The sequence below is a fragment of the Mobula hypostoma genome, chromosome 1 (assembly GCF_963921235.1).
Source record: "Mobula hypostoma chromosome 1, sMobHyp1.1, whole genome shotgun sequence".
NCBI lineage: Eukaryota > Metazoa > Chordata > Chondrichthyes > Myliobatiformes > Myliobatidae > Mobula > Mobula hypostoma.
The window spans coordinates 229,581,891-229,605,628 of NC_086097.1; the positions used below are offsets into that span (position 1 = coordinate 229,581,891).

Here is a 23,738-nt window from a genome sequence, read left to right on the forward strand (position 1 = left end):
ACTATTATCTAAATGGGGAGAAAATTCAAACATCAGAGGTGCAGAGACACTTAGGAGACCTCGTGCAAAACTCTCAAAATGTTAATTTCCAGGTTGAGTCTATGGTAAAGAAGGAAATGCAATGTTGGCATTTATTTCAAGGGAAATAGAATTTAAAAGCAAGGAGATAATGCTGAGGGTTTATAAGACATTAGTCAGGCCGTACTTGTGGAGTACAGTCAACAGTTATGGGTCCCATATCTCAGAAAAGATGTGTTGTCATTGGAGAGAGTTGAGGAGTAGGCTCACAAGGATCATTCTGGGAATGAAGGGGTTAACATATGTGGAGCGTTTGGCAGCTTTGAGCCTGTACTCGCTGGAACTTAGAAGAATGCGGGGCGATCTCATTAAAACTTACCAAATGTTGAAAGGACTGAATAAGATGGATGTGGAGAGGATGTTTCCTATGGTGGGGGTATCTAGAACTAGAGCGCATAGCCTCAAAATTGAAGGGTGACCCTTTAGAACAGAGGTAAGGAGAATTTATTTTAGCCAGAGAGTAGTGAATCTGCGGAATGCACTGCCACAGACAGTGATGGAGGCCTCAGTCCGTGAGTATATTTAAGGTGGAAGTTGATAGTTTCCTGATTGGTCAGGGCATCAAAGGATATGGCGATAAGGCAGATGTATGGGCTTGAGTGGGATCCAGGATCAGCCATGATGGAGCAGACTCAATGGGCTGAATGGCCTAATTCTGTTCCTGTGTCTTATGGTCTTATAGGGAAGGGCTTTAAAAGAGACCTGAAATGCAACTCATAAGCACAAGAGTTTCTGCAGATGTTGGAAATCCAGAGAAATTAAACTATCCAATAAAATAAAATAAAGAGGTAGGTTTGGGAGAGTGACAGGGCTAACAGCACTATTGCCTCAGAGCTCCAGCAACCCAGGTTCGATTCTGACTCTAGAGCTGTCTGTGTGGAGTCTGCATGATCTCCTGGGTTTCCTCTGGGTGCCTGTTTCCTCCTACATTCAAAACATCTATGGGTTTGTACGTTAACCGGGTGTTGTAAGCTGCTCTTAATGTACAGGTGAATGGTAGGAGTTGATAGGAATGTATGTAAATTTAAATTTTATTAGTGTAGTCGATAATCAGCAGGATCTTGGTGGGGCAAAGGACATGTTTCTGAGCTATATCATTCCTTGAATCTAAGACAATAAACCATTTTAAAGATACAAGAGCTGAATAGGACCATAAATGGATTAGCAGAAACATTTTTGCCTCAGGGAGAAAAAGCAAACAGACAGAATGGTGCATTAGTGCAGAGAAATTTAAAGAGGGAACACATTAAACAAAAATTCAAAAGAGGATAAATGCTCTGATCCAAATATTTTAAGAATTATGGAAAGAGACAGCTGAGGAATTAATTCAATAATTTATTAGAATAGGATATAATGCCAAGATGATCACTAGAATTAGGATATATTCAAGGGGAACAGGACACTCCAAGAGAATCTTAGACAGTCATCTTAGTCACAGAAAATGTAACAGAAATATGCAAATGTTATTGAGGAAGACCGCTGCAAGTTACAGAGGACATCAATAATTTGCTAAGTGGCAAGTATTTGGCAGATGAGATTTAAATACAGATAAATGTATGGTAGTACACTTAGGGCAGTTATTCTTTAGGAGTCTCTCCAGAGAGATAGAGTAATAACAGGATCAGAGTACAAAGACAATCACTAAATGTTGAAGTACAAGATAGTAAAGCAAAAAAAAACCAAACCAGACCCAAGGCTTTTGTTTTTAAGGAAGGATTTAATTGAAAAGGAAGGTATCAGACATTGCTTAGTTCACAATAGGGCCTGGTTATCAAAAGGATACAGATGCCGTGGAGATGATTTACAAGGAGGATGTCAAAAGTGCAAGTGTTCAAACACCAGGAAAGACTAGCTCTCTTTCCCTTTGAGACAAGACAGCTGAGCCCTATTAAAATAATGAAAGGCTTTGAAAGAATGGATAACAGAAAAATGTTGCCATGTAGGAAAAAACAAACTGTAAGACCATTAGTAGAAGATAGACAGCAAGAAATGCAATAGAGAATTCAGAAAAAAACTCTTCATGAAAGAATGGTGAGAATGTAGAACTCATGACCACGAGGAGTGGCTCATGCAGATACACTTAAGGAATGCCTGAAGAGGGCACAGAACAGAAGGGAGTTTCTGCTGACAGATTTAGATGAAGAAAACAGAAGGTGAGTCTTAAGGAGTAAAAAGGTCAAAGTAAACTGGTTAGCTTGCATAGTCCAATACTGTACTGCATAAAATCTATGTAGTTTTACACATCTGATGAAAATAAACAAAATATAAATTTTGAAGACTATTCTATTGTTGTGGAAGTAACATAGAGAACAAATGATTGTATTTACTTCACCTACTATTTTGATTTTTTTAACTTAGCGTGGTTTTGCACAAATCGACTGCACTGAAAATTTTTTTTGCATCGTAAGTTTTTCAAATTTGTTATCAAAACCAACATGCCATCTTGATTAAGTGGAACATCACAGCAATAGTTAGACATAATATTACTGAAGGATCGTCTGGTGAGGTTTTATGAGTGAAACTGAGAAATAAGAAGGGGAAGATCCCCTTACTGGGATCGTACTATAGTCCCCGGAAATTAGAGGAACAAATGTGCAGGGCGATTAGGAAAAGATGTAAGAATAATAGGGTTGTCATTGTAGGTCATTTTAACTTTCCTAACATTGACTAGGATTGCCATCATGTTAAAGGTTTAGAAGAGGCAAAATTTATTCAGAAAATTTGATCAGTAAAGTTTCATCAGGCAGTGTACCAGAGAGACACACCAGGGAGGGGAGAAAGCTTGATATACTCCTGTGAAATAAGGAAGGGAAAATGACTGAGGCCTCAGTGGGGGAGCACTTTAGGACCAATGACCATAGTCCAGTTAGTTTTTAAAGTAGTTATAGAAAGGGCCAGAACTGGTCTGCAGGTCCGCGTTTTGAACTGGCCAAGACAAGGGCTTGCAAAGGTTGTTTAGGCTAGGTTGTTTGCAAAGGGACCTCTGGTAAGTGGGAGGTTTTTATAAGTGAGGCAGCAAGATTTCAAGGATTACATGTTTCTGTTAAAGGCAAAGCTGCTGGGAGATGGGAACGTCCAGGGATATTGTAACAGTGGTTAAGAACAAGGAGGGCTTGGGTCAGATACAGGCAGCTGGGATTGAGAGTCACTGGAGTTATAAAGAGGATACTGGAATATATCCAAGAAGAAAATTACGAGGGCAAAAAGGGGACATGAAATGACTTTGGCAGAGAAAATTAAGGAAGATCCTAAGAATTTTTAAAAAGTAGATTGGGGAGAAAATAGGGCCCTTCAAAGACCAAGATGGACATCTATTTGTGAGGCTGCTGGAGATGGGCAGAATTTTCAAAAAATATTTCTCCTCTGTTTTTATCATGGAGAAGGATGCGAATACTTGAAAATCTGGCAAAGTTAATGGGGATGTTTTGGGAGTGGTCCACATTACAGAAAAGGTGGTGCATGTGTTAAGATATAAGAGGTAGACAGATCTCCAGGTATAGATGAAACTAGAGAAGAAATTGCAGGAGCCCTTAATAAGATACTGCAACATTATTATCCTCTGATGAGGTGTCTGAAGACATGAGGATAGCAGAATATTGTGCATTTAAGAAGGGCTGCAAGGATAGACCTGGTAATTATAGACACTTTAACTGAACATCTGTGGTAGGCGGGAAGTCATTCTGAATGATAAAATATACTTAATTTGGAAAGGCTAGGGCTAGCCAGCATGACTTTAGACCATAAGATAAAGACAAAGGAGCAGAAGTAGGCCATTCAGCCCAGACTTTATACATGGAAAATCTTGTCTTATAAATTTGATTGAGATTTTTAATGAAATGATGAAGGTGGTTGACAAAGGAAGGAAAATGCAATACATACAGGTTTCAATAAGACTTTGATAAAGTTCTGTATAGAAACATAGAAATACAGGCCCTTCGGCCCACAATGCTGTGCCGAACACGTACTTACCTTACACACACTCACCACCCTCTGTGTAAAAAACTTACCCCTGACATCCCTTCTGTACCTACTTCCCAGCACTGTGCCCTCTCGTGTTAGCCATTTCAGCCCTGGGAAAAAGCCTCTGAGAATCCACACGATCAATGTCTCTCATCATCTTATACACATCTATCAGGTAACCTCTCATCCTCCGTTGCTCCAAGGAGAAAAGGCCGAGTTCACTTAACCTGAGGCATGTTCCCTAATCCAGGCAACATCCTTGTAAATCTCCTCTGCACCCTATGGTTAGGCTGCTCTGGAAGATTAGATCACATGACATTCAAGAGCAGTTAACAAACTAGATACAAAATTAACTGGATGTTAGGAATCAGAAGTATTAGTGGAAAGATGTTTTTTAGATTGAAGTTTGTGATTAGTAGTGTGATCCAGTGGGTCAATACTGGGCCCGTTATTATTTGTCATCAATATTAACAACTTGAATAATCAAGGAAAAGTTTGTAGATGGGTGGTACTGTAGACAGTGAAGAAGAGCATCAAGAATTGCAGTTGGATCTTGATTGGTCGTGTAGGTGGGCTGAGGAATGGCAAATGGAATTTAATTCAGACAAGGACAAATCAATGTAGGATTTTTACATTGAATGGAAGAACCCTAGGTACTGTTGCGGAACAGAGGGATCTTGGAATAGAAACATAGAAAATAGGTGCAGGAGTAGGCCATTTGGCCCTTCGAGCCTGCACCGCCATTTATTATGATCATGGCTGATCATCCAACTCAGAACCCAGCCTTCCCTCCATACCCCCTGACCCCTGTAGCCACAAGGGCCATATCTAACTTCCTTTTAAACATAGCTAATGAACTGGCCTCAACAGTTTGCTGTGGCAGAGAATTCCACAGATTCACCACTCTCTGTGTGAAGAAGTTTTTCCTAACCTCGGTCCTAAAAGGCTTCCCCTCTATCCTCAAACTGTGACCCCTCGTTCTAGACCTCCCCAACATCGGGAACAATCTTCCCGCATCTAGCCTGTCCAATCCCTTTAGGATCTTATACGTTTCAATCAGATCCCCCCTCAATCTTCTAAATTCCAACGAGTACAAGCCCAGTTCATCCAGTCTTTCTTCATATGAAAGACCTGCCATCCCAGGAATCAATCTGGTGAACCTTCTTTGTACTCCCTCTATGGCAAAGATGTCTTTCCTCAGATTAGGGGACCAAAACTGCACACAATACTCCAGGTGTGGTCTCACCAAGGCCTTGTACAACTGCAGTAGTACCTCCCTGCTCCTGTACTCGAATCCTCTCGCTATAAATGCCAGCATACCGTTCGCCTTTTTCACCGCCTGCTGTACCTGCATGCCCACTTTCAATGACTGGTGTATAATGACACCCAGGTCTCATTGCACCTCCCCTTTTCCTAATCGGCCACCATTCAGATAATAATCTGTTTTCCTATTTTTGCCACCAAAGTGGATAACTTCACATTTATCCACATTAAATTGCATCTGCCATGAGTTTGCCCACTCACCCAACCTATCCAAGTCACCCTGCATCCTCTTAGCATCCTAGGTGCATAGTTCCTTTAAAGTGGAATAACAGGGTGGTGAAGAAATCATTTGGCATACTGGCTTGCATCAGTCAAAGCACTGAATATACTTGGAGGTCATGTTGCGATTGTAAAAAAGGAGTTGGTGAGGCCACACTTGGAATATTGTGTTCTGTTTTGATCACCTTGTTATAAGAAACATGTATTTACACTGGAAAGGGAGAAAAAAAAATTTACTAGATTGTTGTCAGGTCTCAAGGGACTGAGTTACAGGTGGAGGCTTGGCAGGGTGGGCCTTTACTCCTTGGAGCATAAGGGACTAAGGAGTGATGTCAGAGTATTTAAAAACACGAGAGGCATAGAAAGCGCAAGCGGTCTTTTTCCTAAGGTTGAAAAAAATCAAAACAAGAGAACATAGTTTTAAAGTTGAAAGTGAAATATCCAATAAGAACTTGAGGGGCAACTCTTTTATATCTACCAGCAGGTGATAAGTATATGGAAACAGCTGTAAGAGAAAATGGTTAAGGAAGGTACACTAGATACATCTGAGTATGTGGACAGGTATATGGATGACAAGAACTTTAGCGATATGGAGCAAGTTCTTGGAAATGGAATTAGCTTGAATATACATCTCGGTTGGCAAAGACAAGCAAGGGCCAAAGGGCTACTCTCCATACTGGACAACTCTATAACTCTATTTAGAGGCTACAGCAAAAAGAGATTCACAATAAATAGCTGTGTTATCTCAAGAGTACTGGCATGGCCTCAGCAGGCCAGCAAGAAACTTAATATTTCCTGCTTATTACTTGGCAAGATGCATCTTCCTTTAGCTCAATACCTCTCTGAAATATAATGGCTCTCTGGAATGGCCACAGACTTGGGTGACTTAGCCAAGACTTTAATCGGAAGCTTGGTCTATTTTAAAAAACCATTACTTTGATTGTTACATAACTGGAGGTTTAGATTACAAAGTGAAACCAGCAGCTGATTCTCATATATGATTAGTACTGTACAGTATATGATCAAGAGAGACATTACTAACATAAAAATAGAGTAAATGGAAGTCATTCTCTTCTAACATTTTGAAATAGGAATGAAAATTATCCTGAAAATCCTATGAACAGACATTGCTTAGTAATTAAAGCATATCATTTCTTTTTCCTTAATATACCATAGAAATTTTATACAGTTGGAATCCAGTGACTATATTAAATAAAATATCAGATTAGGTAAACATGCAAATTTAAATAATTTATGCTAGACAGTTATCATATTTCAATGACCTGTGATCCAAAGTAGGACAGTAATGTTGGATTTGTCAGGTCTCCATTTCTCCAAGATTAAATCCATTTTCCAATGTTTTTAACCTTGGAGAAATGCAGACTTTTATGGAATATACAAATACACTTAAAAATGTAAGATTTCAACAAAGTGAAAAATACCATAACTCTGCCAAACAAACCTGTTTCTCTAGCAACCAGACTTGATGTTTTCCATCTTTTGCTGCAGCATTTGTCCTTTCCAGTTCCTGTTTGATTTTCACCAGTTCAGACTCCTTATAAGCAATGTCCTGATTAGCAATTTGCTTTTGTTTCTTCAGTTGGACCATTTCCTCTATCAACAATCTCTTCTCTCTGGAACTAGACTCTATATCAGTCATATTTTTAGTCTTAATGCATTTCAATAGCAAGAGATTACTAAAAATTTTTGCTTGGGATGAAGGGTGAAAGACTTTAGGTGTGAAAATACTGCCAATCTTTTCCTCAACCTGATTGTTTCTGAGCAAAACAAGTTTTACCTTTAGAACACAAAAACAGCTTAAAAACATATTGCAGAAAGACAGCCTATCGCTTCTCTTTTCTATAGATGGAAAGGGAAAATTAAAATGACTATGGGTTGAGAGCTAATGTAATAACTGACAAGGGAGGAAGTTATTTATGGAGAAAATAAGGCCCTTAACAACTCATTGTAGATTTCTAATGTTAAGGTGGTTTGTGACAATCTATGGTATGGAAATTAAATTATTTACAGCTGCCATTAATCTTAAGATGTTAAAATAAATTGTAGTGCTTTAACTGATTCATAAAACACTACAGCACAGAAACAAGCCTTTTGTCCCACCTCGTTCATGCCGAACCATTAATCTGCTTAGTCCCGTTGACCTGCACTTGGACCATAGTCCTCCATATGCCTGCATCCATGTACCTATCCAAATTTCACTTCATTGTTGGAATTGAACCCACATCCACCAGTTCCACTAGCATTTTGTTCCAAACTCACCACTCCCTTAAACATTTCACCTTTCACCCTTAACCCTGACCTCTAGTTCTAGTCTCACCCAACTTTGTGGAAAAAGCCTGCTTGCATTTACCCTATCTATACCCCTCATAATTTTGTATGCCTCTCAATTCTTCCTTTCATTCTTCTACACTCCAGTGTATAAAGTCCTAACCTATTCAACCTTTCTGTATAACTCAAGTCCTGGCACCATCCTTGTAAATTTCCTCAATACTCCAAATTAGGCCTTGTCAATGTCTTATACAACTTCAACAATAACATCCCAACTCCTGTACTCAATACTTTGATTTATGAAGGGCAATATGCCAAAAACTTTCTTTACAGCCCTATCTACCCGTGATGCCATTTTCAAAGAATTATGGATCTCTATTCCCATATCCCTCTGTTCTACCACACTCCTCAGTGCCCTACACTCACCTTGTAAGACCTACCCTAGTTTGTCCTCACAAAGTGCAACATGTCACACTTGTCTCCTGACTTCTTTCTTAAGTGTTCTCTTGCATTTCTTATACTCCTGTTGCTATAACAGCAAATTTTCAGTACTCAAGTCAACAGTGTTGACAAGCTTTTTTAAGCAAAAGTTTTGAGAACTACTTCAGTCTAATTTTCAAAAAGGTTCAGATACAAGCATCAGCATTTCTCTTCATTTAATAACACTAATAAAAAACAAGATTCAAATATTGCTTTTTACATATAAACTTGGAAGCACCAAGTTCAAGCACTCACAGTGTCATTAATCCAGGAATAACCTTTATTGCTGTTTACAGTAACAATTCATTCACTGCAATATCCCAATAAACACTTAGAATTGCATGCCAAGTTTACTAGTTTTCAGAGATCAACGGCAGAATTAAAAAGCTCTGAAAGAACCTCTGTTGCTCTACTGAGTCACCTAAGTCATTCTTTTGAAAAATAAACTGGGCGGCCTTTGTCACATGTGCTTCTACATTTGACATATTACTAAATAAGGGTGAATGGTGATGTGGCTCGAAGGGCTGAAAGGGCTGTATCGCTAAAATAAATAAATAAAATGAATAACAACCACCCAGTTCACCTTTCAGGGACTTCTGACTAACAGTTTCTTGTTTTGGAATCTGGTAACTTGAGTGTTCTGTTTTGTTAATTCTTATCTGAAGATAACATTGCGCTAAAAATCATTTGTACACTTATGGCATACTATCACAAAATTTCTCTCAGCAGCACCCTTACTTTGTCCCAAATTCATCAATCACTATAAGAAAGAAAACGATCATCAGACTCATTGAATTTTTCCTAGCATTTTGTTAGCTTCATTCCATTTTACTTCCCCTGTCGTTTTGCACTTTTTGTCTTCATGATTAAGGCATGATGCCTGCATTTAGCCCAAATGCAGGTCAAAATTCCACCTTCCCGATGGGTGCCTGACAAGAGCTAAAAATCTGCTGAAAATTTGATTGGCAATTAAATGCTTGTGCACATAAAGAGACTACAGGCCTTTTGCCTTTAGCCCTTCAATCAATGTCTTTCCAATACAGATCATCTGAAGTCAAGTTCTTGCAGAGGATTTATTTTAAAAACTACACAAAGCCATGTTAAATATTCAATGTTTGCTCACTGAAGAAAGTTTGAAAAGGACAAGTGAGACACCATAATAGACCTTCAGAGGAACTTAGTCAAGATCTCATTAGAGTGCCAATATTGTTTATTGAAACTCTTTGAGGTTTTAAAGAGAGTGAATGCTATGCTATAGTACATTGCAGTCACCTAGAGTACAGGAGTATTTGCTGATAGGCATTTTTTCTTACTCAGATCCCTCACTTGGGCACAACTGGGAGGGAGGAAGGGACAGGAGGGCAATCATCTCACCGCCCACACTCTTCCTGGGCACCATCTTCCTCTGAACCTCCAAATGTTTCGTCAAAAAAAAAACTGGCATTTTCTTCACTTTGGTCACCAAAGAGTCCAGAAACATATTTTGTGGAAGCAGCTGTGCAGATGCTACATACTCTGTTCAGGGGATTTGTTTCTAATCATCACTGCGTTAAACTCGCAGCTGTCTGCTTTAGTACCTCCAGGCAAGTTTAAATTATGACAATAATCACTTAGTTCCAAACTCAAATCCTTCAACAGGCATGTATCATTAGCATAGCAGCCACTCAGCACCTGTTTATCTTTTCAACAGAAGTCTGAATATGTGCCACCAATATACAAAAAAGAAATATAGCAGCCTCAATCGATGAAATTTAACAGCATGAATACTTTTAAAACAGCAGAGGGATCTGGATTGCTGCTGGCTAAATCAATAACAGTAGTGATGAAAGTTTTAAAGCTATTTAAAGCAATAAATATTACTGGGGTTCATTTTTAAAACAAGGGCAGATAAATTTTGTAAGCGTTGTACAATGAACACTTACCATATTCATATTATAAATGGGATTCTGAGCTACAAGATAAAGTGAAAAAAAGAGACTATAATTGAGTGATTATAACTATAGGGAAAGATTGAGCAAAGTAGGGACTCTTTAAAAAAACATAAGATCAAGAGCTAAACTAAGAGGCCAAAAAGAAAATGAAGAATTTAGTTGGGAGACATAAAGGAGGCAAGTCCAGAAACAAGAAATAGACCAGGTATCTTATTTTATGCTTAGGGTGTAGTCCTGGGAATGTGAGCAGTAAATCGGTGGTTATAAAGTTAATTTATGACATTATATATGACAGTACTGCGGTGCTGAGAACATAAGAACTCAGCCCTCTGCTCTACTCTGCTCCCACAGTAATAGAATGGCTAAAGTGATCTCATCAGCAGGCAATTCAGTGAGCTTCCCTGCTGTGAGAGCTGGGGTGAACGATACAGCTGCTCGGTGCTGAGATATGGGTGTAGGAGTGGCTCAGTGATTGTGGGACATTGCTGAGCACTGGCAGCAACGGCTCCATTTATTGGCAGATTTCTGTATCCTACAGCCTCTCTCAGCCCCTCCTAATGGATGAGATGGAAGCTGCTGTTCCCACCTCTCTGTTTGACTGCCTCACCCAGATATTTCTCTATGGTAACTAGATTAACAGTAGTTGTTGAGCTTATTCATAACAGATAGTTTTATCCATGATCAAATTCAGTATCACATGGAGCAGTTGAGATGATTACCATCAAGCTTTTAAGGAGAAAGCTTGATGAACTCACAAAAATCTAAGCAACACATAAGATTATTAAGGGATTGACACGCTAGAGGCAGGAAACATGTTCCTGATGTTGGGGGAGTCCAGAACCAAAGGCCACAGTTTAAGAATAAGGGGTAGGCCATTTAGAACGGAGTTGAGGAAAAACTTTTTCACCCAGAGGGGTGTGGATCTGTGGAATGCTCTGCCTCAGAAGGCAGTGGAGGCCAATTCTCTGAATGCTTTCAAGAAAGAGTTAGATAGAGCTCTTAAAGATAGTGGAGTCAAGGGATATCGGGATAAGGCAGGAACGGGGTATTGATTGTGGATGATCAGCCATGATCACAGTGAATGGCAGTGCTGGCTCAAAGGGCCGAATAGCCTACTCCTCCACCTATTGTCAATAACACACACAAAAATGCTGGAGGAACTCAGCAGGCCAGGCAGCATCTATAGAAAAGAGTACAGTCAATGTTTCGGCCCAAGACCCTTCAGCAGGACAGGAGAAAAAAGACAAGGAGTAGAGTTAAAAGGTGGGGGGAGGGGAGGGAGAAACACAAGGTGAAAGGTGAAACTGGGAAGGGGAGAGGTGAAGTAAAGAGATGGGAAGTTGATTGGTGAAAGAGATATGGGGCTGGAGAAGGGGAAGTCCAATGGGAAAGAACAGAAGGCCATGAGGAAAGAAAGGGGGGCAGAAGCACCAGAGGGAGGCAATGGGCAGGCAAGGAGATAAGGTAAAAGAGGGAAAAGGGGATGGGGAATGGTGAAAGTTCAAGCAAATCCACTAATAGAAAGGTTGTGAGTGGTGGTAAAAATCTTCTGAGGTGTATATATTTCAATGCTAGGAGTATTGCAGGGAAGGCGGATGAGTTGAGGGCGTGGATTGACACGTGGAATTATGACGTTATAGCAATTAGTGAAACTTAGCTACAGGAGGGGCAGAACTGGCAGCTTAATATTCCAGGGTTCCAATGTTTCAGATGTGATTGAGGCAGAAGAATGAAAGGTGGGGGGGGGGGGGTAGCATTGCTTGTTAGGGAAAATATTACAGCAGTGCTCAGGCAGGACAGATTAGAGGGCTTGTCTACTGAGTCCTTGTGGGTGGAGCTGAGAAACAGGAAAGGTATGGCCACATTAGTGGGATTGTATTACAGACCACCCAATAGTCAAAGAGAATTGGAAGAGCAAATCTGCAGAGAGATAGCAGGTAACTGCAGGAAACATAAAGTTGTGGTGGTAGGGGATTTTAATTTTCCATATACTGATTGGGACTCCCATACTGTTAGGGGTCTAGATGGTTTAGAGTTTGTAAAATGTGTTCAGGAAAGTTTTCTAAATCACTATATAGAGGGACCAACTAAAGGGGATGCAATATTGGATCTCCTGTTAGGAAACAAGTTAGGACAAGTGACAGAAGTCTGTGTAGGGGAGCACTTTGGTTCCAGTGATCATAACACCATTAGTTTCAACTTGATCATGGACAAGGATAGATCTGGTCCTAGGGTTGAGGTTCTTAACTGGAAGAAGGCCAAATTTGAAGAAATGAGGAAGGATCTAAAAAGCGTGGATTGGGACAGGTTCTGGCATGGATGTGATCGGTAGGTGGGAAGCCTTCAAAGCAGAAATTTTGAGAGTGCAGAATTTGTATGTTCCTGTCAGGATTAAAGGCAAGGTGAATAGGAATAAGGAACCTTGGTTCTCAAGGGATATTGCAACTCTGATAAAGAAGAAGAGGGAGTTGTATGACGTGTATAGGAAGCAGGGAGTAAATAAGGTGCTTGAGGAGTATAAGAAGTGCAAGAAAATACTTAAGAAAGAAATCAGGGGGGCTAAAAGAAGACATGAGGTTGCCTTGGCAGTCAAAGTGAAGGATAATCCAAAGAGCTTTTACAGGTATATTAAGAGCAAAAGGATTGTAAGGGATAAAATTGGTCCTCTTGAAGATCAGAGTGGTCGGCTATGTGCAGAACCAAAGGAAATGGGGGAGATCTTAAATAGGTTTTTTGCGTCTGTGTTTACCAAGGAAACTGGCATGAAGTCTATGGAATTAAGGGAAACAAGTAGTGAGATCATGGAAACTGTACAGATCGAAAAGGAGGAGGTGCTTGCTGTCTTGAGGAAAATTAAACTGGATAAATCCCCGGGACCTGACAGGGTGTTCCCTCGGACCTTGAAGGAGACTAGTGTTGAAATTGCAGGGGCCCTGGCTGAAATATTTAAAATGTCGCTGTCTACAGGTGAGGTGCCAGAGGATTGGCGAGTGGCTCATGTTGTTCCGTTGTTTAAAAAAGGATCGAAATGTAATCCGGGAAATTATAGGCCAGTAAGTCTAATGTCGGTAGTAGGTAAGTTATTGGAGGGAGTACTAAGAGACAGAATCTACAAGCATTTGGATAGACTGGGACTTATTAGGGAGAGTCAACATGGCTTTGTGCATGGTAGGTCATGTTTGACCAATCTATTGGAGTTTTTCGAGGAGGTTACCAGGAAAGTGGATGAAGGGAAGGCAGTGGATATTGTCTACATGGACTTCAGTAAGGTCTTTGACAAGGTCCCGCATGGGAGGTTAGTTAGGAAAGTTCAGTCGCTAGGTATACATGGAGGGGTGGTAAATTGGATTAGACATTGGCTCAGTGGAAGAAGCCAGAGAGTGGTGGTAGAGAATTGCTTCTCTGAGTGGAGGCCTGTGACTAGTGGCCTGCCACAGGGATCAGTGCTGGGTCCATTGTTATTTGTCATCTATATCAATGATCTGTTTGATAATGTGGTAAATTGGATCAGCAAGTTTGCTGATGATACAAAGATTGGAGGTGTAGTAGACAGTGAGGAAGGTTTTCAGAGCCTGCAGAGGGACTTGGACCAGCTGGAAAAATGGGCTAAAAAAATGGCAGATGGAGTTTAATACTGACAAGTGTGAGGTATTGCACGTTGGAAGGACAAACCAACGTAGAACATACAGGGTTAATGGTAAGGCACTGAGGAGTGCAGTGGAACAGAGGGATCTGGGAATACAGGTACAAAATTCCCTAAAAGTGGCGTCACAGCTAGATAGGGTCGTAAAGAGAGCTTTTGGTACATTGGCCTTTATTCATCAAAGTATTGAGTATAAGAGCTGGAATGTTATGATGAGGTTGTATAAGGCATTGGTGAGGCCGAATCTGGAGTATTGTGTTCAGTTTTGGTCACCAAATTATAGGAAGGATATAAATAAGGTTGAAAGAGTGCAGAGAAGGTTTACAAGGATGTTGCTGGGACTTGAGAAACTCAGTTACAGAGAAAGGTTGAATAGGTTGGGACTTTATTCCCTGGAGCGTAGAAGAATGAGGGGAAATTTGATAGAGGTATATAAAATTACGATAGGTATAGATAGAGTGAATGCAAGCAGGCTTTTTCCACTGAGGCAAGGGGAGAAAAAAAAAACCAGAGGACATGGGTTAAGGGTGAGGGGGGAAAAGTTTAAAGGGAACATTGGGGGGGCTTCTTCACACAGAGAGTGGTGGGAGTATGGAATGAGCTGCCAGACGAGATGGTAAATGCGGGTTGTTTTTTAACATTTGAGAATAAATTGGACAGATACATGGATGGGAGGTGTATGGAGGGATATGGTCTGAGTGCAGGTCAGTGGGACTAGGCAGAAAATGGTTCGGCACAGCCAAGAAGGGCCAAAAGGCCTGTTTCTGTGCTGTAGTTTCTATGGTTTCTATGGTGAAGGACAGGAGAGGAGAGGTGGGGTGAGGTGGGGTGGGGGGGGGCCATTACTGGATGTCCGAGAAATCGATGTTTGTGCCATCAGGTTGGAGGCTACACAGATGGAATATCAGGTGTTGTTCCTCCAAACCGAGTGTGGCCTCATCACGACAGTAGAGGAGGCCATAGACAGACATATCGGAATTGGAACGGGAAGTGGAATTTAAACTGGGAGATCCGCTTCTTCTGGCAGACGGAGCGTAGGTACTTGGGGAAGCAGTCTCCCAATTGGATTAAAGATTAAAGTCTGCCAGTGCTTATGCCGGCTTCCGTGGCGTGAAGCGACTAAGAGTACGAGACTCCACCCCCCCCCACCGGATAGGACGCCAGTCTATCTCGAGGTTCACCCCCAGCATTTTTGATGGTACCCATTCTCAGCTGGGTAGACTGGAGCAATGTATGGTTAAGTGCCTTGCTCAAGGCCACACACGCTGCCCCGGCTGAGGCTTGAACCCACAACCTTCAGATCGCTAGTCCAACGCCCTAGCCACTTGGCCACGCGCCACACAATTTACATCAGGTCTCACCGATATACAGGAGGCCACATTAGGAGCACCGGACACAGTATGTGACCCCAACAGACCCACAGGTGAAGTGATGCCTCACCTGGAAGGTCTGTTTGGGGCCCTGAACGGTAGTAAGGGAGGAGGTGTAGGGGTAGGTGTAGCGTTTGTAGGTGTGTGAAATGGAAGAGATATGGTTGAGGGTAGTGGTGATGGTGGAGGAAGGGGAGCGCCCTTCTTTGAAGAAAGAGGACATCTCCTTCGTTCTGGAATGAAAAGCCTCATCCTGAGAGCAGATGCAGCTGAGATGGAGGAATTGAGTGAAGGGAACGGCGTGTTTAGAAGTAACAGGGTGGGAAGAGATATCGTCCAGGTAGCTGTGAGAGTCTGAGGATTTATAATAGACATCAGTAGATAAGCTGGCTCCAGAGATCGAGACAGAGAGATTGAGAAAGAGGAGGGAGGTATCGGAAATTGGACCAGGTAAATTTGAGGGAAGGATGGAAGTTGGAGGCAAAGTGGATGAAGTCAATGAGTTTCACTTGGGTGCAGGAAGCAGCATCAATGCAGTCATCGATCTAGTGTAGGAAAAGTCGAGGAAGGAAACCAGTGCAGGCTTGGAACATAGATTGTTCCACATAGTCAACAAAAAGGCAGGCATAGTTGTGACCTATGCGAGTGCCCATGGCTGTACCTTTTGCTTGAAGGAAGTGGGAGGAGTCAAAGGAGAAATTACTATTAAGAATGAGGACAAGTTCCGCTTAACGGAGGAGAGTGGTGGTGGAGGGGAACTGGTTGGTGCCAAGAAAGAAACAGAGATACATCTTAATATGATTAGAAGATGGAATGGTGGAACTCATATGAAGCATAAAATACTCACTTGCCCAATTATGCTGTTTCTATACTGTCAATACTATTATTCCAGTCATATGTTTTAAATCTTATAATGAAACGGGCCAAATCAGGGACCTACTTATTCAACTGAGAGTTACTTGTCAACAATGCTATGTGCATTATAGGGCAATACATCTAAAATACTATTCCCTCTGATTATTTAAAAAAGCTGAATTACAAAATTCGAAAAAAATGTGCCACAGGCTCAAACTAGTTAAAGGCAAATGTACAATTAACATATGGAATCCATTTTTAAACCATAAGACATAGAAGCAGAATTATACTATTTGGCCCATTGAGTCTGCTCCACCATAAAATCATGGCTGATCCTTTTTCTCCCCCCTAATGAGCCCCATTCCCTGCCCTTCTCCCTGTAACCTTTGATGCCGTGTCCAATCAAGAACTATCAAGCTCTGCCTTAAATACACCCAACAATCTGGCCTCCACAGCTGCCTGTGGTAATAAATCCCACCCTCTGGCTAAAGAAATTTCTTTGCATCTCTGTTTTAAATGGATGCCCCTCTATCTTGATGCTGTGCCCTTTTGTCCTAGGCTCCCCCACTATGGGAAACATCCTTTCCACATCTACTCTGTCTAGGCCTTTCAACATTCGAAAGGTTTCAATGAGATCCCCTCTCAACCTTCCAGCAGGTACAGATCCAGAGCCATCAAACGTTCATCATCATCATCAGGTGCCACGCCCAGTTTGAGCTTTGACTGCCATGGTCCACACACTCCTGTTTCGGGTCAAGTGGATCAATTCATTGGTATTCATTTCCAGTTCTCTGGCTGCTGTCTCCATCATCATTTGTTTTTGTCTTCCTCTTGCTTTCTTCCCTTCAATCTATCCCATAATTACCGTGCATTCTAACTCCTCTTTCCTAATCATATGTCCAATGAAGTTACGTTGCCTTTTCATGATCTCATACATTATTTCCCTTTTTGTGTTTGTTCTGTTCATGACATCCTTGTTAGATATTCATTTCATCCATGATATTCTTTGCATCCTCCTCAAAAACCACATTTCTGCTGCTACAATTCATTTCCTCATATTACTAGATATTGTCCAACATTCTGAGCCATATAACATAACTGGATAAACATAACATTTCAGTACTCTGAGGCGGGTTGTCATGCCTAGTTTAGTGTTGGTCAGTATTCTATTCATTCTCGTAAAGGTGTCTTTTGCCATCCCTATTCTTCTTTTGATGTCCATGTCGCACCTGCCATCTGATGTCACCCAGCTTCCTAAGTAGCAAAAATTCTGTACTTGTTTTATGTTCCCCATTTATTCTCAGCCTGCAGATAGGATTCTCCTTCTTTTTGGATATCACCATACATTCTGTCTTTTTGCAATTGATAGATAGACCCATTTTTGCACTTTCTTCAACAATTATATCAATTAAGTTTTGTAGTTCTTCCTCCGTACTTGCAATTAACACAGTGTCATCTGCATATCTGAAATTATTGATGTTTTCACCACCAACTTGGATTCCCAAGATGTTTCTTCTTTTTTCTAATATTGTTTCATTGTACACATTAAATAAATCAGGGGAGGAAACACACCCTTGTCTAATGCCTCCCTTGATTTTGGTAAATTGACTCACTTCTCCATCTACTCTTACAGCGGCAGTTTGTTCCTAGTACAGATTTCTGATTAGGCGGAGGTCTTTCAATCTAGATCTAGAGTTTTCTGTAATATTTCAAATAACTTACTGTGCTTCACTTTATCAAATGCTTTTGTGTAGTCGATAAAACAAACAAATCTTTTTGCACTTGAATAGCTCGTTCTGATAGTACCTTTAACATCAATATTGTGTTTCTTGTACCTTTGTCTTTCACAAAACCACCTTGTTCTTTACCTATTTCAGCTTGTATCTTACTTTTAGCTCTTGTCATCAAAATTCTTATAAGTATCTTGGTGATATGACTCATTAAACTCATGGTCCTATGTAATTCACATTCTATTGCTCCAGGTTTCTTAGGAAGAGTGATAAATACTGATTTACATCAAATGTTACAGGTATGATAACCCTTTCATTCCCAGAAACTTCACTGTGAACCTTCTCTGAACCCTCTCCAATGCCAGCACATCTTTTCTTGGAGGAAGAGCCACAGCTGTCCACAATACTCAAGGTGAGGCCTCACTAGTACCTTATAAAGCCTCAGCATCACATCCCTGCTCTGTATTCTCAACCTCTTGAAATGAATGCTAACAATGCATTTGCTTTCCTCACCACCGACTCAACCAGGAAGTTGCTTTTTAGGGTTTTCTGCAAAAGGACTCCCAAGTCCCTTTGCATCTCCCCATTTTCTCCCCATTTAGAAATAGTCTACACATTTATTTCTTCTACCAAAGTGCATGACCATACATTTTCCAACATTGTATTCCATTTGCCACTTTCTTGTCCATTCTCCTAATCTAAGTCCTTCTGAGCCTACCCATTTCTTCAACACTACCTGACTCTCCACCAATCTTCTTATCATCTGCAAACTTGGCAACAAAGCTATCTATTCCATAATCTGAATCATTGATATACAGCGTAAAAAGAAGTGGTCCCAATACCAACCCCCTGTGGATCACCACTAATCACTGGCAGCCAACCAGAAAAGGATCCCTTTATTCCCACTCGCTGCCTCCTACCAATCAGCCAATGCTCCAATCATACCAATAACTTCCCTGTAATTCCATGGGCTCTTAACTTAATAAGCAACCTCATGCTTTTCAGGATCTCTTTGCTTTTCCTTCCAAGGTCATTGGTACCAATATTTTCCAAGACATCTGGTTGCTCTCCCTCCCTCTCAAATACACTGTGAATGTGATCTGAGAAATCCCAGACCCTGACCCTGGCACCAGGGAGGCAACTTACCATTCGGGTGTCCCGTTCAAGTCCACAGAATCTCCTGTCTGTTCCCCTGACTATTGATTTCCCAATCACTATCACTCCCCTCTTTTCCCTCTTTCCTTCTTGCACCATGGACCTATGCTCAGTGCCAGGAGCCCAGTCTCCGTGGCATTCCCCTGGGAGGTCATCCCCCACAACAGTATCCAAAGCGGTATACTTATTATTGAGAGGAATGGCCACAGGGGTACTCTGTGCCAAATGCCTATTCATATTTCCATTTCTCCTGACAGTCACCCAGCTACTCACCTCCTGCAACTCAGGGGTGACTACTTCCCTGTAACTCTGATCATTTATTTCCTCACTCTCCCATACAAGCTGAAGGTCATCCAGCTGCTGCTCCAGATCCCTATCAGTGTCTTCAAGGATGCACTTCACAGACGTAGTCTCCAACATCCGGCGTGAACACACAACATTTACTACACTAGGTACAGTAAGAGAAAAAAAAAGAGAATCTTAACATAACTTACCCAGAGCCAATGCCTCTTACAAGCCGAAACCTCCTTAGAGCCAAAGCCTGACACCCCTACTCTCACCACTGGCCAACTCCCAACAATGGCTGCCCTGCTTGTCCCTTCTGTACTTTTAAACATGCGTCGCTGACCTGCGAGAAACCTTGTTGATGTGGCCTGCTCCTGCCACTGATTAGGCCGTCAGAATTTTTTGTTACACAGAATGATTCATATTCAGAACCAAATTCTAGATAGGTATTTCCATCACCCTAACTCATTTAAGGAACAGAAAGGCATAGGGGGGCTTTCCAAGATGGATAAGCTGAAATAGGAAATTTGGCCATTCTCATCTGAGCTTGAAATCTGGTTGACTTCTCTCATTATTTACTATATGACACGTTCAGGAATAATGTATTTAAACCACACATTTGAATTCTTTAAAAATAAAATTAACCAAATGGCACCTTGTGCTGAATAAAGATTTCTGTGTAAAAGTTCCTTCTCAGACTTTGATGTTGCAATTTGAGTGTCTCTCTTCCTAATTTCCAGTTCGATACATTCAATTTCAGCCTGCAGTTCCTATAAAAGTTAAAGATAATTTGGAAACATCCTGAGAAGTTATGTACTTTTTCAAAATCAAAAAAAAAGTAAAATTTTAATTTGCATACTTTTTAGTTAATCTACATTCTGCTTCAACTGCTTTTGCCTTTGTTCATTCCAGTTCTCCTAACAGCCTGGAGCTATTTTTAATATGCCTTTCATTAAGGCTATTAAAAAAGAATTTAGTTTGGAGTATGGGGCAGGGTTGTACTTGCACAATTGAGTTGCAGGAGCAGGGTGGTGCAGATAATAAAGCCACTATCTCACGGCACCGGGGACCTGGTTCAACCCCGCCTGTGCGGAATTTGTATGTTCTCCCTGTGAACCCATAGGTTTCCTCTGAGTGAACTGAATAGACTGAACTGACTTTATTTCTTACATCCTTCACATACGTGAATAAAATTTTTACATTCCATCTCCTTTAGAATGTGCAAATTATAGTAATTTGTAATAAATAGTATGTAGAACAGGACAATCAATATAGCATAGACATACAATTGTATCAGTGTGAATTAATCAGTCTGATGGCCTGGTGGAAGAAGCCAGTGGTCCTGGCTTTTACGCTGCGGTACCGTTTCGCGGATGGTGGCAGCTGGAAAAGTTTGTGGTTGGGGTGACTCGGGTCCTCAATGATCCTTCAGGCCCTTTTCACACACCTGTCTTTATAAATGTCCTGAATAGTGGGAAGTTCACGTCTACAGATACGCTGGGCTGTCCGCACCACTCTCTGCAGAGTCCTGCCATTGAGTGCTCTGATTTCCTACTACATCTCAAAGACATGTGGATCAATAGATTATTTCTAGTAGGTGTACAATCTGGGAGAGTTGATGGGAATGAGGGGAGAATTTTAAAAAAGGATTATGTAGATCAGTAAAAAGGGATCTTTGTCAGTCACTATGGATTCAGAGGGCCAAAAGGCCTATTTCAGTGTATGACTCCACAATAAATTATCATAACCAGATTGAACTTAATATATAAATGTAAAATGTTGTAATTGAAGAAAAAAGCATGATACATATCATTCAAAAGGCTTCACGATAACCAAGGGGAAATGTTGAAAGATACATGGCAATCGTATACTCAGCCTTGTCTAATCACCACAGCATAGTATTAACAAGTCAAGAAAGCTAAACTATACCACCAAAACAACAGAATGCACATATGAAGAAATCATGCTTAAAGATAACAAAATATAAGAAATATTTGGAGCAAGTAATTCGAGCTCAAACATTCAATCAGATAATGCTGTTTGGTGTACAAGGCTTCAACTCCACCTTCCTAACTGATCTCTTCACTTCTTGATTCACCTGTTCATTTATCTTGGCCTTGAGTAAACTGAATCAAACTAGATTAGAACAACGGATGGTGCAATCTGGGTCATATTACAATCAAGGAACGTGTTTGTAGACCGGATATTGAACCTTTTGCTGTTGGACCCCGGCCATATTCCACCGAGATACAACACTGGGCGTCATGGGAGGTCGTTCCTGCCTGTGGCCATCGAACTTTGCAGCTCCTCCCGTGGAGGGTCAGGCACCCTGAGCCAATAGGCTGGTCCTAGACTTATTTCCATCTGGCATAGTTTGCATTTTGTTGTTTGATTGTTTGTGGTTTTTGTATTGCTATATTTGTGCTCTATTCTTGGTTGGTGCGGCTGTAACAAAACCCAATTTCCCTCGGGATCAATAAAGTATATCTATCTGTCTATTTATGTCCATTCCCTCTTGAATTGATACGTATGTGAGGGGCCAGACATTCTGACCAACCACCTTGGAAGTCCAGGCAGTGAGATACAGCAAGACATCGGCAATGAGCAGACCTGATATGCTCAGGTCCCAGAACACTGCAACAGCCTATCATGTGAGGCAAGATTGGGGTAAAGCCTAACCTATTAAAACTGGGAAGCAGTCTTGATAGTCTTTAAGTGTAGCTGAATATCAGAAACATTTGAGAACCCTTGACAGGGAAAACAAAATTTAAAATTAAAATTGAAAAATAAAAGCACATACTAAAACATTTAAACATAAAAACTATTAAGGAATTAACATACAATAAGTATGAATAATTTATCTTTTCATTTCTAATTCTAAATGAATGGGAAAGAGTAGTAAGTGTGTTATAGGGATAGGCTATTTAAGACTAAAAACATGGTTCATTTATTTGTCTAAGGAGATCACAGAGCCACTAGAATGAAAGTGCTTAGTACATAGCTCAGAAATAGTAAACTCAGAAACCTACTGCCTGTAGGACAAAGTAGAAAACACATTCAAACTATCTGAAGGCAAATTCATCAGACAGCTATCTGGAACAAAGAATCATGGAGAACTGCTAGAACTGGAGGACGTATACAATACAAATTCATCATCTTCAAGCAGTAAGGGGAAAACAATGGGAAAATGATGCTACAGAAGAAGGGAACAATACATACATGAAAATTAAAAACCAATATTCCTAGACATCGAGGATGCTGAACATATTAAAGTGTTTTCACATTAGTGCTGTATTTAACTCAAATTTGTAAAAATCTGCTAGGACATAGTTGTAAATACCTTCATTTCATTCAGCATTTTCTCTGCCTCCTGTGCAATCTGTGGTGGAATACTCGCAGCTTTCTTAGCTTGCTCTTGTGTTAATACTTGCAGTTAAGGAGCAAATTTTTAAAATATTATCAGCAATATTGACAGAACATTAGAGTTTACTATTGTGATGGTTATTCCTAATAGATAAAAAACAAAATAACTTATGTTTGGTTTTATTATTGATTACATACAAGATATGAACTAAGTTTTATTTTTCTAGAAATTCTAAAGGATATAGAAAACTGGTCTCTAATTCCAAGAGGCAAATCTGCTGCTTAAGATTCTTTATGTATTCAGTTTCAATTGAAGCCAGTGGCTTTGCTGTCCATTTTCTGAAATGGAAATACAGTAGATCAAGTGGGAACTAAGCATGTGTATTACTTCATCATTTTGCAATTATTTACATAAAGCAGACATTCAAGGCATTCATTGCGATTGAGATAACTGACTCAACTTCTTGAACAGCTATAGGCTAATTTAGACAGGTGTTATGCATTGCATTACATTCCTGATGTACCTTTTAGATACTAGTAAGGCTTTGGGAGTCAGGAGGCAAGTCACATATGTAGACCACACTCCTCTTGAACTTATTTTTGTAGATAATATATAAAACAGAGCAAGCCACTTTTTCGCACTGATAAAATGCCGGACGTCAAGACGAAAGGTCCCGAGTTCGAATCCAGCCGGCTCCCCTGCACACTTTCCATCCGTGCTGGGTTACGAGCTGGTGATTTTTTTGGAAACTCACCCGGTAGAAGGCAATGGCAAACCACTGCTGTAACTTGCCTCGTATGAGGTTCCCCAATACATCAGAGAGGCGTGGAGGGAAATTGTCTGCTAACCGGAGAAACTCCAGATGCGACGTACCTTTCCTTTATAATTAACTAGAAGAATTAACATATTCTGTTCTTTGGACTCAACTTCAGGATTTTCAAATATCAGAATCAGAATTTCACCCGGCATATGTCATGAAATTTGTTAACTTAGCGGCAGCAGTACAATGCAATACATGATAAATATAGAAAATAAATAAATCGCAGGAAGTATATA

At 40.6% G+C, this 23,738-nt stretch overlaps 1 protein-coding gene across 1 annotated transcript in view; it reads right to left on the reverse strand.

Moving 5' to 3' along the window:
* Nucleotides 1–22,731, reverse strand: part of LOC134355555 (chromosome partition protein Smc-like) — a 56,604-nt gene extending 33,873 nt beyond the window's left edge. Inside the window, exons 1-3 of the mRNA XM_063065589.1 lie at nt 22,659–22,731; nt 19,974–20,088; nt 7,043–7,227 (exon numbers count right to left, since the gene is read on the reverse strand). Coding sequence (XP_062921659.1) covers nt 7,043–7,227; nt 19,974–20,088; nt 22,659–22,676 — 318 coding nt within the window. The 5' untranslated portion in view covers nt 22,677–22,731. The remainder of the gene's footprint in view (nt 1–7,042; nt 7,228–19,973; nt 20,089–22,658) is intronic.
* Between the last annotated feature and the right edge of the window lie 1,007 nt (nt 22,732–23,738).